This window comes from Cetorhinus maximus, chromosome 19 (assembly GCF_964194155.1).
Source record: "Cetorhinus maximus chromosome 19, sCetMax3.hap1.1, whole genome shotgun sequence".
Classification (NCBI taxonomy): Eukaryota; Metazoa; Chordata; class Chondrichthyes; order Lamniformes; family Cetorhinidae; genus Cetorhinus; species Cetorhinus maximus.
Genome location: NC_135897.1, coordinates 82,140,986 through 82,155,932, shown reverse-complemented (window position 1 = coordinate 82,155,932; position 14,947 = coordinate 82,140,986). Strand labels below are relative to the sequence as shown.

At 43.2% G+C, this 14,947-nt stretch overlaps 1 protein-coding gene across 1 annotated transcript in view; it reads right to left on the bottom strand.

The window, feature by feature from the left end:
* Positions 1 to 4,377: 4,377 nt before the first annotated feature.
* Positions 4,378 to 14,947, bottom strand: part of LOC144693967 (glycogenin-1-like) — a 78,649-nt gene continuing 68,079 nt past the window's right edge. Inside the window, exons 5-7 of the mRNA XM_078564247.1 lie at positions 14,269 to 14,395; positions 8,949 to 9,171; positions 4,378 to 5,251 (exon numbers count right to left, since the gene is read on the bottom strand). Of these exons, the coding sequence (XP_078420373.1) occupies positions 5,087 to 5,251; positions 8,949 to 9,171; positions 14,269 to 14,395 (515 nt within the window). The 3' untranslated portion in view covers positions 4,378 to 5,086. The remainder of the gene's footprint in view (positions 5,252 to 8,948; positions 9,172 to 14,268; positions 14,396 to 14,947) is intronic.

Sequence of the window (14,947 nt, the reverse complement as noted above, 5' to 3'; positions counted from 1 at the left end):
GACTTTCAGGGTTGGGGAATGGCTTTGTTCACACAATAAGTACAGATTGTGCAGTGCTCAGTGATTAAATTTCACATCCTTGTTCAGAACGTTCAAGCAGAAACATGTCCTTCCAACTTGCAAAAATTGAGTGCTTTTTTTGCCTAATAGAAATGTCACATTTAAGTAGTGAAGATGAGGTAAGCTTTGACAGTAGATACAATTTAGCTCTTTTAAAGTTACAATTCAGCATATTGTGGTAATCCTATTGTGTGTCCAATATTGCTGCTCACCACAGACAACTTCACAGATTCCAGCTCTCTCACTAGTGTGTGATACAGAACAGCAGATGTCACTCCATGCGACCTGCAATAAATTGAGAATAGCAAACCTGACTGATCTCTGCAGTCCTGCCACCAATCAACAGGACTGTGTGTTAGATGGAGATTGCTGTCCTGCATTCCTGAAAATAAAGCCCAGTTTATAATACTAACACTAGACCCGCTTGTCACGACAGGAAGAGATGATGAATCAGCCTGGAGGGAATGTCACGTGAAGAGGGATTCTGTTGCCTATACAAACAACTGCCAGTAAATCTTCATTATGGTCAACCCTCTAACATAGCATGATTGTGCTTGCCACCTGTCAAGTTAGATAAAACTTAATGGTCCCATGTTTTATTGCTTCACAAGGGCCTGCTAGACCTGTTTTATCTACAGAAACAGTCATGTGTTTTTTTCTACTAGCAAGCACTGTCTTACGAGCTAGAGTGCCATCATGTCCGAATGGTTAGATATTATTGACATAAAAGATCAACATATAACATTGTTCCCTTAAGATTTTCCATAATATTTTTAGCTGCTGAGATGCTCCGTCCAAACTATTACACAAGAACACCCTGAGAACATTAGAAATGTATCCAGTTAGTATCGCTTAACATGCTGGCAGCCTCCGCTTGATCAGCTGATTAGGAATGGCATTTTCGAAGCTTGTCTCAATTCCATACCTTGGTTTCTTTCCACCAGCCCCATGGATGGCAGCTATCATATTTCTCCATCCAACTGAGAAAAACAATGTAGAATGTCTCACTTCCAGCAGACCCTTCTTTTACCACATCACTGCAATCAATCCCCTTGCTGAACATTTGCAGGAACAGTGGTTACATCAGAGGTGTTATTTTTGGTAAGGTACCATTTGAAAAGCTATATAAATGACTTGGATAGCAAATCACAGTGGATACAAAACAATGTGAAAGATGGGCAGAAAGGCTTACAGGATTGTGAGCCATTGGGTAAAACAGGGCAGTTTATTCTGTCAGAAAGGCTAGATTTTTAGCTCACACTTGGTGATGATGTATATTGGTAAAAAGGATTTCAGGTTGCATCTTTTAATATTCCAGTGAATCAAATGTGCCATGAAATTTCAAGGCAGGTTGATAGCTGCCAATGCCGGGAGCTCATATAGGTGTCTAACTGGGAGGTACAGAAAATTGAAGTGTCAAATCAATTTTGGATAATTGGTAAAAGAAACAAAAGCGATGTGTGGAAAAAACTTTTTCACACCGAGTGGCTAGGGGCTAGAATGCACTGCCTGAGAATGTGGCAGGTTCAATCGAGGCATTCAAAAGAGAATTAGATGATTATTTGAAAAGAAACAATGTGCAGGGTTACGGGGGGGCGAGGCAGGAGATTTGGCACCAGGTGAAATGCTCATTCAGAGAGCCAGTGTAGACATGATGGGCTGAATGGCCTCCCTCTGCGCTGTAACGATTCAGAGATTCAATTTGGGCCATCTACACACACCATGTATGTGATGTTAATTCTGAATGCTAGAATGCAACATAGATATTGTAAATTGTTTTACTTTTCCGACTTTGTATAGTAAAGTTTATTTTGGTTTGTTTATCCTATGTGCTGTGTCAAGTTTGGTAGGATACATCGAAATTTCACACCTACTAAATGTTAAGAATGTGAAAGAAGTACTAGAAGACTGTCCTCAGTAGTATTCAAATCTTACATGGATTTAGGCCTTATACAGTTAAGGGTTTTTAGAAAAAATGTGTAGCACAGCAGAGGAAACTAAACTTTGAGGCAACTTCAGTGGTGAAAGAGACATGATAGTTCAATTTAAGAACAAAGAACACGTTGACATCTTTGACCTCTCTATGTCAAGAAAGGTGAAATGAATTAACAGCTATGGATTGGAATGTGGACCAAGAAGCAACAATGGGGCCAATAATTTGATGCTGGAGACCTTTACGATTTAGCATTGAGAACTGAGGCCACTGGGAACTCATTGTCCTGATGTGCAGCTGACAGTTGCATAATGTGGGAGGAGCCTTTACACAAACTGCACAACTTTCATGAAGGTCCCTAAGGATTATTCAAATTACAGAGTAGGATTGGAACAGCAATGAAGGGGTGGTTCTTGGCCTTAAAGCCTTTTCTTCCCCTGTGGTTGACATGAACAGGCAGACTGAAGCCATTCAAGCTATCTTCTCTCATTGATGGGTTTCCATGAAATAACATTACTCAGAGACAGCACTGAAGGAAGCTGATAGAGAGTGGAACTGTCATAAAAAGAGTGGCTGAGGTTATGTGTTGCTGTCAAAATTCCCTGCTTGGACTATTGTCAGCATTTTAAAGATCTAGATCATGTCTCCCCCCTGCCACTGCCCTGTTCTCTAAAATTAAAAAACCGCCTTTGCATATATGTCCTCAAAAATCTCTTTAATGCCCTTTTGAATATGGGTGCTATAAACTATATGCAACATTTGAAAATGTAACTTTGCCAGTAATCTACACAAGATAAAAGTAATTTTACTGTATGTACTAAAGAAAGAACTTGCATTTATACAGTGCTGTTCATAACCTCTCAACCCCAAGGTACTTGATAGGCGGTTAATTACTTTTCAGAGTGTAGTCACGATTACAATGTAGCCAACTTGCACACAGCAAATCCCACAAACAGGAGCATGGTAATGACCAAATCATCTTTTTTTTAACGTTGATCGAGGATAAATACTGGCCGGGACACTGGGCAGAGCCCAAATGCCCTTCAGGTGATACCCTGATAATATGCACTGACCTGAAGCCATGATACACAATTGGGTCCCCCCCCAAGTGCTTCACACCTTAGGCAGGTATAACAGGACTAGCTACATAAATGCAAACAATAGACATGGAACCTTGTTTGAGACTCACACACACACACACACACATCAGGAAACTGGATATCCTGTCCAACATGTGTTCCCGACATGTGACCGGAGGTGATTTTTAAAAAAATATCTGTTCATGGGATGTGGGTGTCGTTGGTTCGGACAGCATTTATTGCCCATCCAATTGCCCTTCAGATGGCATTTAAGAGTCAACCACATTGCTGTGAATCTGGAATCACTTGTAGGTCAGACAAGGTAAGGACAGCAGATTTCCTTTCCTAAAGGGAATTAGTGAACCAAACCAGATTGTCAATTGTTGCAAAAACAATGGTTTTGTGGTCATCCTCAGACTTTTAATTCCAGGTTTTTATTGAATTTAAATTTTCACCATCTGCCGTGGCGGGATTCAAACCCAGGCCCCCAGAGCATTACCCTGGGTCCCCGGAAAATACTAGTCAGTGACAATACCATTATGCCACCACCACAGTAGTGCACATTCATAATTTCAGCCCTTGGGATGTCTATATGGTTTGCTGTGTAGGTACAAGGACAGGCTAGTTTATTAACTAGGTAGGTTTCATCAATTTTCTGAGAGATCTCATTAATTCTGACATTATTACAATGTTAGCCATTAGTCAGTGGTTAGCACTCTTACCTCTCACGTCTGAAGAGCAAAGCTCTGGGTTCAAGTTCCATTTGAATGTAAAATTGAGGTTGACACACCAGTGCTGTACTAAGGGAGTGCTATACAGTCAGAGGTGTTGTCCTTTGGATGAGACAAACTGCTCTCTTAGGTGGGCATCAAGATCCTTTGGAAATATTTTGAAAAAGAGCAGAGTAATTCTTTCCCCTGATGTCCTAGGTGATATGTATCCCTCAACCAAAACTGATTATGTGGTCACTGTTGGGAACTTGCTGTGGTCAAATTGGTTGATATATATATATATATATATACACACATACATACTTTTATTTTATATATACACATACAATTTTTATATATGCAACAATGACTACACTTCATTAAAATAAAAGTACTGCAATGGTTGTAAAGCACTTTGGGGCATCTTGAGGTTGTGAAAGGCACTATATAAATGCAAGTCTTTCCTTTTGCATCTATCCTGTAGCTTTTAAACATTGGTAGTTTGTAAGACAGCTTTGAGATTTTATGCAGTGCGGTTGGGTTTGCAAGATAATTAAACCCAGGGGAAGGTATATTCAGTGAATAAATTCAACAATTTCAAACCAGTAAGTTTATTTTGTGGGTAAAGTGCTATGAGACACATAGAAATTGATGGTCAGCAGGTTAATCACAACACAAATACCACACTAGGTGGAGAAAGTCTTCAGTTCTATGTAACAATCTTGCAAGGTACTGGTTATGTACAGTGCACAGCCATCCCATCTCTATAGGGTTTTTTCATATCATTATGTCTCAAAGATAGAAATTACTTCTTGTCCCAGTGGAAACAGGGTAAAGTATTTTCTTTGTAAAGCTGATGGGCGGGGAAGGGGAGGGAGGTTAGTAGTTATTGCTCTTCATGCATGTGAAGCTACTTCAAACATCTGTAAAGTACCGCGAGCACTGTTAAACTCAGTGTCTACAACACGGTTCAAAAAGTTAATTAAGTCTGTTTTACTAAGTTAAGCAAAAAGCCTTCTGGAAGAGCATTACAGCAGTAGGAAGTGTGTCCATGTGCAAAATATTCAATATTGGGAAGAGATTTGCTTCAGGTGTTTGAAAGACGATGTTCATGGGCTTTTTGCCACATTCTTACTACAGATGTTCATCACTGAGGTGACAGCCAGACGGCGACACCCATTTCAAACCATGCCATTAACAGGTTAAGTACAAACCAGCCATGCACTGAACTCCAGCCTAGATGCTGTGGCCTTCTGTGTTCAGTTCTTGCTGGACTGCCACATGGGGAGTTGGGCCACCTGCCTTTAGTTCAAGTAAGCATCCAGTTTCTTTTGGATGTTCTGGAAAGAATCTACTCCCATGTAATCAGCTTGACCCTGTTCCCAATTTTTCCTGCGCTCCTCCGAGGACACCACTGGAGCCGGTGGGGTGAATGAAAGCTGCGAAACAGCCTCACTCAACTTTTCCTCCTGTAAATTAAAAACAAAAGTTAACTGCCAATTTTCAATCTGCAGAAATGGCACCAATACATTGGAACAATTTCACTTATTTTAAAAGAACGAACTGTCTTGTACTGAAATACTACATTATATAACATCAGGACCCGCCAGTTAAGTTATGGTTATTCTAACTCTGATCAGCAATCTAGCTTTTGTACCGATCATTATTAAGTCGTAAATTAAATGCAAATAGAACATTTTCCCATGCACTTTTCAAGTGCTGACCTATTGGCCTTTAACTAAGATGTCATGTACTTCACAAGCACAATCTTTAAACAGCATTTACGTCAATCCTATTGAGTTAGTAAAGACTTCCCCTGATACAAGTGCACATAAGTTAGTTAACCAAGCCAAAGTTGAATGAGAACTGATTGTAGGGACAGGGACCTTTGAAGTTTAGCATACCTTCCTACAGAATGACAGGCCACAAGTGAAAGCCAGTGCATAGACCAAGCATGACAGCTGAAAGGTTGCCAGACATATTTGTGAAGACAGAGAAAAAGAGTCAATGTGGGAACTTGCACATATCAGTATACTGCATACAACAACGGCTTCTCATCTCGACCGCCTTCCAGAGATCCGACATTTCAAGAGTTTAAAAACAAAATAACGGCAATGTTGAGGAGTTGGCTCAGAACCACAGTTCCGAATTTTGATGGCAACACCAAGGACCAGAAAGTTAAGAGTCAGATTTTTCTCCTCGGCAACACCTAAAATGTGGCTGGTGAGTGGCCCCATTGCAGAGGAGGGTAGAATATCATCCGCCTCTCACTAGGTCAGGCCTGGGGTTGTGGGGGTGGGGGGGTTGCTGGAAGGCGATCCGAGGGGAGGATGGGAACACAATCGCGGCGGCAGCAGCTTAGATTTTTTTTTCAACATATGAGACAGGCGCCTCTGCTTCCCCTGGACCTAAAAAGATTAAACATTTATTCGGGCTTTTCTTTTTCAGCAGCCTCCAGCAGTCCCTTTAAGGGCCAATGGGTTTGGCGGCTCAAAGCCAAGTGCAGCCAAAGCGGAGCAGCATGCAAGCTCCACTCATTGGTACCTGAGTTCCAATCGGTGACCTACATCCAGCAATGGACCCAAGATTTGCAGCTTTTAAAACAGCCTCACTCCTGCTGGGCTGCTTTCACATTTGCAGACCTGCCTGAATATTGTATCAGGTGGCCTTTCGACTTGAAAGGGCTGATATCCCACCCATCCCTCCACCCGCCTTCCCATCTCTCCACCGCCCCCACCGCCTTCAAATTTCAACTGCTAGCCACCAGCTTTTCAGACGCAAAACAGAAGACTGCCTGTTGAAATTTTCCTCATGATTTTTTTTTAAAAGAGGGTCGTGGGGTGGGCGAGGTGGACAAAGCTCCAGCATTTTGCCTGATTAAGCAAGTTTCTAGGACGAGCATGGTCAGATTGAGCCAAGACTACACTGCCGCCTTTTGTATTATTCACTCAATCGAAGCAGGCACACATTCACTGCATGACACAGACCAGAGATCAAGCAGCAGGCAGAAATTGGGCAGGGCATTTTTCTTGCACCATTGTCTTGAATGTTTAATAACAAGGTGAGAACTGGGTCCTAAATCATCACTTGTCCACGTCACAAGCCTACAATTAATATATTAAAAGTCACCATTTATTTCCCACACCTTACTGGGGGTAATTCATTCAACTTAGGCCAGTGGTTCCCAAACTGTGATACGCAAAGACATGTCTGGAGGGCATGCAAGAGAAATTGTCTAATGGAGGATTTTTTTCCCCTCTTTTTTTAATTCATTATTTTTCCATTGTGTGTATATGTGTGTGTGTGTGTGTGTGTATATAAAGGGGGGGAAAAAAGTTACGATGCTTCCCGGTAAATCCATGGGCATATGGTGTGGTCCAGGGATGGGCCATTGGGTTTGTGAGTCTCTGTTCTATTTGGTCATCAGCGACCCCCTTAGCTCACTCTTTGAGCTTCTTAGTGCAGGTCTGAAGTCTCAGCGGAGGACGAGACCTCTTCCAAACTACATGGAGCTGGCAGGGCCGCCTGGCTTAATGTACCATCTGGGAAGGAGGGACCATCGCTCGCACTTACCTGGCTTTACGCCTGCATAAGCGAGATACCCTACCAACAGCCTGCAGCTTCCAAAGGTGCAGGACTGCCGGCTGGAGATGGACTTAATGGTGTCTGGAGGGGGGTTGTTGTCAACTGCTCCAGACCACTGATCTCAACTGCTGTCATGGGCTTTGGGAGACCCATGTCTTCAGACTGGCTTGTCCAGGGAATAAGGAGTACCTCGTTCGCTCGCACGGGAACCTCTTAAGACTCCAAGGGGAACTTGGCTCCTTTAAGATTCTGCTGCCGCTGATCAGCGTCAAGGAGCTTGGAGGAGTTGGTGAGGCTGGACGGTTCTTCATAACATGTGATGCAGGGCAGGAGACCCTGCTGAAAACTTCACCAAATTCGGTAAGAACTTAACAGCTTTCATAATGTTTTTGTAAAAAAAAAATCCAACTCTTGGTATCACAGAATCAGAAAAGCTACATATCATCTAACACTCTGATAACTAAATGCACCATTTGTTTTGGATATAAATGTGTGCATGATCATTCCGACATTTAAAGGGGGTGTTGACGAAAAAAAATTCAACTGACTTGTGTGCGGATACAACACAATAACCTGAATGACAAATTTGAACAAAAGATCGTATCCATATAGTCTCTTTAACATAAAGAAAAACATCTGAAGGGACTTCCCAAATGGAAGTTATTAGGGAAAGGATTGTGAGGCATGGAGGGAGAGATTAGCAGGGATGATCAAAACCTGGCCAAAATGATGATTTTTGGGAAGACATTAAAAGAAACAGAGACTGGGTGGTCATGCAGAAGAGGTTCAGGGAGAGAATGAAGCCAATATCACCAAAAGATCCCCAACTGGTGAGGTAAAGGGAAGGAGTTGCCTAAAAAAAAAGACCCAGAGGATTGAAGGGGGCCATGGAAGGTACTATAAGACCTGGGAGACATTGTAGAGATAAGGTGCAGAAAGGCCAAGAAGGAAATTGATATGAATGAGTAGTTTAAATAAAATATGATGTAGGATAGAGGCCAGTGTATGTCAATGATGGATGAATGGGACTTAGTGCAGAACAAGACACCGGGTTACTGTATTTTGGACAAGTGGGAGCTTGTGGGAAATGGGAGGGCATTGGAATCATTGATTCTAGAGGTGACAAAGAACGGATAAGGATTTCAGTGATGGGGAATGCAATATTGCACTGGTGGAGATAGATGGTCTTGATGATGGTTAGGATATGGGGCTTTGTTACCCAACAAGGTGTTAAAATATTAAACTTGATTGCTGTTAGGGGTATGTGGGCAGTTGGTAGCTCTGGGAAAGGGGGTATGCAATAGGAAAAGTTTGGGAACCTCTGAACTAGGGCATCAGCTTAGCATAAAGGACAAATACATGCGTTTGTTTAATTAATTTATTGGCATGTCCAAAAACCAATAGACAGGGAGCTATTTCTTCCTAAGAAAAAAATCTATAAGTCACAATGTTAAATAGCATCATTTTTTTTTCCGCCACTGGTCTACATGTTAGTTGATCTCCAACATGTCAAAATGTCCCAAACATTTTGCCCGTTAGTATTTCAGCATGCTTACATCTACATTTTTCGATGCAACTTACCTCTTGCTTGGCAGGACTAGTCTCCTTTGGGATATCATGCTCTATAAGCAATGGCGAGACAGATGTCGTGAAAATGTCCCACCACATATTGAGGAATTCAGGGAGAACAGCAGAGGAATAATCATTACTATCTCTCATCACACATTTTGTCTTCGGGTTATAGGAGTAGTTCCATGGTTTGACGTTGCCAAGAAAGTGGACCACCTTGGCATCAGCACCATACCTAGGATTCCACACATTTGACACAAGGCATTAATTATGTTAACCAATAATTTAAAAAAAAACATACTCTGAAAATTAGCAGCTCCTCTATGTTAATGTTTATAGTAAATCAAAGAATCTGCTTCTTGTAAGGACAGGAAAATTATGCCAGTTAATGATGATTCTTCCAGGCCGCACAGAATAAGGATACAGGACTACACCATGTAATGTGCCATAAAGATAGGAGGTTATATGTATAGAGACAGGCATCATACAATGTATCGCAGAATAACAATGGAGTTCTACCAATGTCCCATTGAGTTCATGCTACATTTTCAGCAAATATTCCAGCTCACCATCAAACACCTGGTCCGATTTTCTGCTATGAAAGAGGAAGGTTGGTGCACAGATGTCACTCAACTAAAACAAGTTGAAAAGTTCAAAATGCCCTAAAAAAAAGTTTTCCCTGCTCATATTGGTTTTGATTGTAGCCACCAACACTTTTCCAATGTGGAAATATTAATAGCCTTTCAGCATTGGAGACAATATATCTCACAGTAACAACCTCAACAGCACGGGCAATGTTGTTAGTGAGCCAGTTTATCGAGGCTTATTATTTATGCCTTAACCACTAAAAGGTTCTTTCCGGTAATGAGGTTTAAATCAAAATCTTTATAACTCCTGGAGCCAATTATTCTGAAGTTTTTCTCAGGGAAATGTTTACTAACTGGGACAAAGATCAAGTTATGTTAGGTCTCTGTTCCTTTATGTCTCCATTTGACAGTTCCAATGAGCTTGACAGTTCTAATGAGTTGATCCACATTTCATGCAAATTCATGTCTAATTTTAACAATCCCAAAGGACACTTTACCTGTCCCAAAGCTGTCCTGGGACCATGTCCAAAAGGGTGCTCTACCTCTCCAAAAACTCCGCCAAAATTAGATTTTCTCCTATCTGGTCTAAAGTGCACAAGCCATGTTTTGGCACATGCCACTAGCCAAAATTCAGATTAGCCTGAAGGCAGCCGCACTTTAGCATGTGCAGTTGCCTCCATGAGCCACAGATGTGCTACTTAGAACACGGCCCCATTCCCCAACCTCTGTGAAAATAGTGGGGGCCGGGTGCGGAATGGGGCGAGGACTTCCAGATCCGGGCCTCCACAGTCATTTTCATAAAGACTGAGAGCCCCTCTGTCTGTGCAAAAATTCAGGCCAAAGTTAAGGTTCAGGTCACTGACCACTGGATGAAAGATGCTGTGTATTTCTACCATTTTCTGTTTTTATTCCCTAAAAGACGAGTTAAGACAATTAAAAAAAAATTCTTCATTGGATATTTGGGCCTTGGCTTTGCAGTTCTCTTGCGGCAGGTGGAAGAATTCGACTGTGTTCCTGTCTCTTGCCATGTGATAGGCCTGTGCCAGGGGCATGTTAATAGCCTGCGACAGGAAATATAAGCACTAGGCCCATTGTACTTCAGGTGCAATGCTCCAGTCCAGCACTGGAGTGCGAGTGGTAGAAAACCTCTCTGTGACAGCTCAGTGACTGGGGTCAGGTTCCATCAGGCCAAGCTGAAAATTGAAGGGAAGCCTTTGTTCAGTTTTATGAGGTGGGCAGTGTGGAGGGCCGGGGGGGGGGAGGGGGGGAGGGGGGGGGTGGGGAACAACATTCATTCATGTTTTGATCTTTAAATAAGCGTTCTATTTTTAATTATGTTACCTCAGCAGATAACTGACAGCTGTTCCCTTCAGATTCACCATTGAGTTACACTGGTATGGAATGATGTTTTTGGTTCAGGCTCATTCCACTGCCAAATCTAAAAGCCCTTAAGCCTGCGACTCAAAAGGCAGCACTAAGTTTGTCACTGGCAGGCTCCACAAACACAGAAATGTGCGTCAACAAACACACGTTATCAATCATTGATCCTATATTTACTATGCTGATTTTCCACCCAAATCATTTTTTTTTACATGAACAGCATTGTCATATCTGAATAGTCATATTGGAAAATTAATTTTCATGGCGTTATACTACACGTGGATGCAGCATTTTGTGCCTTTGTCTTTGCTATGTGGTCTTGTGGTCTTTTGGTTTCCAGACGTTGTTAATAATCACACTTTAAGCTTGTAAAGATCAGAAAGACTTTACGTTTAATTCTTGCCATGTTGTCTGGTACACTAGGAGGACAGGATTGAACTGGTTCTGTACACATCAAAGTACTCTCTAGTGCAGCTGTGAAATGTGAACCCTCGGAACGCTTACACAGAACACATTAGTTCCTAGCTAAGTAGTTCATAGCTATTAAGAGATAATACAACAATAACAGTCTTATATTCCCCATTTCCATTCTCAAATCATTTACAAATTACAGTTACAAATATTTCCCGATTTGAAACCACTGTACCTGATGACCCATCTACACGTGCAACTTGATGAACAAACCTGATACCTAGCTGGCCTCCAACAATCCATATTAAACTGACAAATTCCACAAATATAAAACAATTTTTGCTATTGTCATGACATTTTTCAGCACAAATACATAGGGGAGAACCTTTGGGTCGGCAACCAGGGGCGAGGCCTGCTCGCCGAGGCGTAAAGTGACGTGGGGTGACATCGGGCGTGTGTACCGACGTCACCGCGCGTCATTTAGATTTTCAGTTCGGTGGGCGCGCAGTCAAGTTGGCTGCGCACCCGCCGAACTGTCAAAGGCCTGTTAAGGCCATTTAACTAACAATTAAAATAATGAACAGAGCTGCCCGTCCAACCTTAAGGTTGGCGGGGGGGCAGGCGAAGAGCCCAGGCGGCCGTCGCATTTTTCATGGAACCTCATCCACGGGCGGGATGAGGTTTCAGGAATGATTTTAAATTTCCTCAAAAATTTTTATTAAAATTAATGCACATATCCCAGCTCATGTGACAGTTTCACACAAGGGGACATGTCATAAAATATTTTTCAACACTTTATTCAACTGTTAAAACTTAAAACTAACCTGCCCGAGGCACCTCTGTGCCTCAGGGAGATTTCTACGCTCTCTCGCGCGCATGCCCCAAACTCAGGGAACCCGCCCCCCCACTGCCCGCACAGGGAGCGCTCAGTGCTTCTAGGTGTGTATCGCACTGGGCGGGCCTTAATTGGCCCAACCACGTAAAATGGTGCCGCGGACCCAATCGGGGGGGGGACACCGATCGGGTCTGCGCCTGCCCGCACTCGCCCCCCGCACAAACTCCCCACGACAGGGGGATAATTCTACCCATGAAGTCGATAAGGTTAGATTTTTAAAAAATTATTCATTCATGGGATGTGGGCTTTATTGGCTAGGCCAGCATTTTATGCCCACCCTAACTGCCCTTGAGAAGGTGGTGGTGAGCTGCCTTCTTGAACCGCTGCAGTCCTCGTGGTGTAGGTACATCCACAGTGCTGTTAGGGAGGGAGTTCCAGGATTTTGAACCAGTGACAATGAAGGAACGGCGATATATTTCCAAGTCAGGACGGTGCATGGCTTGGAGGGGAACTTCCAGGTGGTGGTGTTCACATGCAGCTGCTCTTGTCATTTTAGATGGTAGCGGTCGTGGGTTTGGAAGGTGCTGTCGAAGGAGCCTTGGTGAGTTCCTGCAGTGTATCTTGCAGATGGTACACACTGCACTACTGTGCGTTGGTGGCGGAGGGAGTGAATTTGTAGATGGGGTGCCAATCAAGCGGGCTGCTTTGCCCTGGAAGGAGTCGAGCTTCTTGAGTGTTGTTGGAGCAGCACTCATCCAGGCAAGTGGAGAGTATTCCATCACACTCCTGACTTGTGCTTTGTAGAAGTTGGACAGGCTTTGGGGAGTCAGGAGGTGAGTTACTCACTGTAGGATTCCTAGATTCTGACCTGCTCTGGTTCAGATTCTGGTCAATAGTAACCCCCAGGATGTTGATAGTGACGGATTCAGTGATGGTATTGAGTGGTGCTGAAGATTGTGCAACCATCAGCGAACATTCCCCCTTCTGATCTTATGATGGAAGGTCATTGATGAAGCAGCTGAAGGTGGTTGGGCCGAGGACACTACCCTGAGGAACTCCTGCAGTGATGTCCTGGAACTGAGATGACTGACCTCCAACAACCACAACCATCTTCCTTTGTGCTAGGCATGACTCCAAACAGTGGAGGGTTTTCCCCAATTCCTATTGACTCCAGTTTTGCTAGGTCTCCTTGATGCCACACTTGGTCCAATGCTACCTTGATGTCAAGAGCAGCCACTCTCACCTCACGTCTGGAGTTCAGCTCTTTTGTCCATGTTTGAACCAAGGCTGTAATGAGATCAGGAGCTGAGTGATTCTGGCAGAACCCAAACTCAGTCGGTAAGGTTAGATTAACTTCAATCACAATGTCATGGTGAGGTTAGTTGTGCTGTATGGACAGATGCAGCACAATCCGCCTCCTTCTCTGCTGTAATGTCCATGATTTTAATGAAGATGCAGGGGTCTAGTCCTGAGACCATGAAAGGCACTACATAAATGCACATCAATCCAATTTTTAAACCTATATCAGATACAACTACTGACCCCTGGCTGACGAGTCTAAAATATAGGGGCACAATTTCAGGATAAAGGGACAATCCTTTAGGGCTGAGATGAGGAGAAATTTCTTCACTCAAAAGGCTGTGAATCTTTGGAATTTTCTGTCTCAGAGGATTGTGGATGCTCCATTGTTGAATATATTTAAGGCTGAGATAGACAGATTTGTGGTCTCTCAGATAAAAAGAATATGGGGGTGCGGGCAGGAAAGTGGAGTTGAAGCCTAAGTTCAGCCATGACTGTACTGAATGACTGCATGGTGTACTCCCACTTCTATCTCTTATGTTCTTCTGTTCTGTTTTTTTTAAGGAGTTAAATGGAATCGATTTTGTAGACCGTGATAAGGGGAGGGCTCCAGGGCTCAACAGCCACGAGGTGAACAGTTTTTTATTTTGTGTGAGACGGAGCTAGGTAACTGGTCCCACTTCCCCGCCCTCTCCCCGTTGCCCTGAAATTTTTCTTTCCCATTAATTACTTACCCGGTTTTCTATCGAAAGCAGCAATGAACCTACCACCCCACCAAACTTCGGTTTTATTTCGAAGAAATTACCCCGTACATACTTACTGTTTGAAAGCAGGAAGGTAGGAATAGACTGCCACGCTGCTGAGATTGTAAATGAAAGGCAGGTGCTTGGTGATGTCCGCTGTTGCCCAGTTGCTGAAGAAGCTGTTCAGTAAACCCTGGTCCCCTCCTAAATTGAAACAATAACTCAAAAATGTTAAGATGCCAGAAACCAGTTGTCTTTTTCAACACCAACTTGAACCTACAGCATCTCTAAAATAGTACAACAACCCGAATCCGCTTGACCAGAGTGTTATCAAGCAAAACTGGGCACGGAGTCACACGGCGGCAGGAGGGGTGGCCAAAAATGTTGTTAAAGAGCTAGGTTTTTAAGAGGAGAGAAGGGTAAAGTGGGAGAGAGAGGTTTGGTGGGGGGGGGAATTCGAGAGCTTGGGCCCTAGGCAGATGAAAGCACTGCCACCAATGATGGAGCAATGAAAATCAGGGATGTGCAAGAGGTAAGAACGAGGGAGAAGGCAGGAGAATGGGGTTGAGAAACTGATCAGCCATGATTGAATGGCGGAGCAGACTTGATGGGCCGAATGACCTAATTTCTGCTCCTATGTCTTATGGTCTTGTTAGCGGAGAGATCTGGGAGGGTTCTGAAGGAAAACCTTGAAGGAGATGACAAGGATAAGGAGGGGCAAAGTCCATGGGAGGATTTGAAAAGAAGGATGACAAT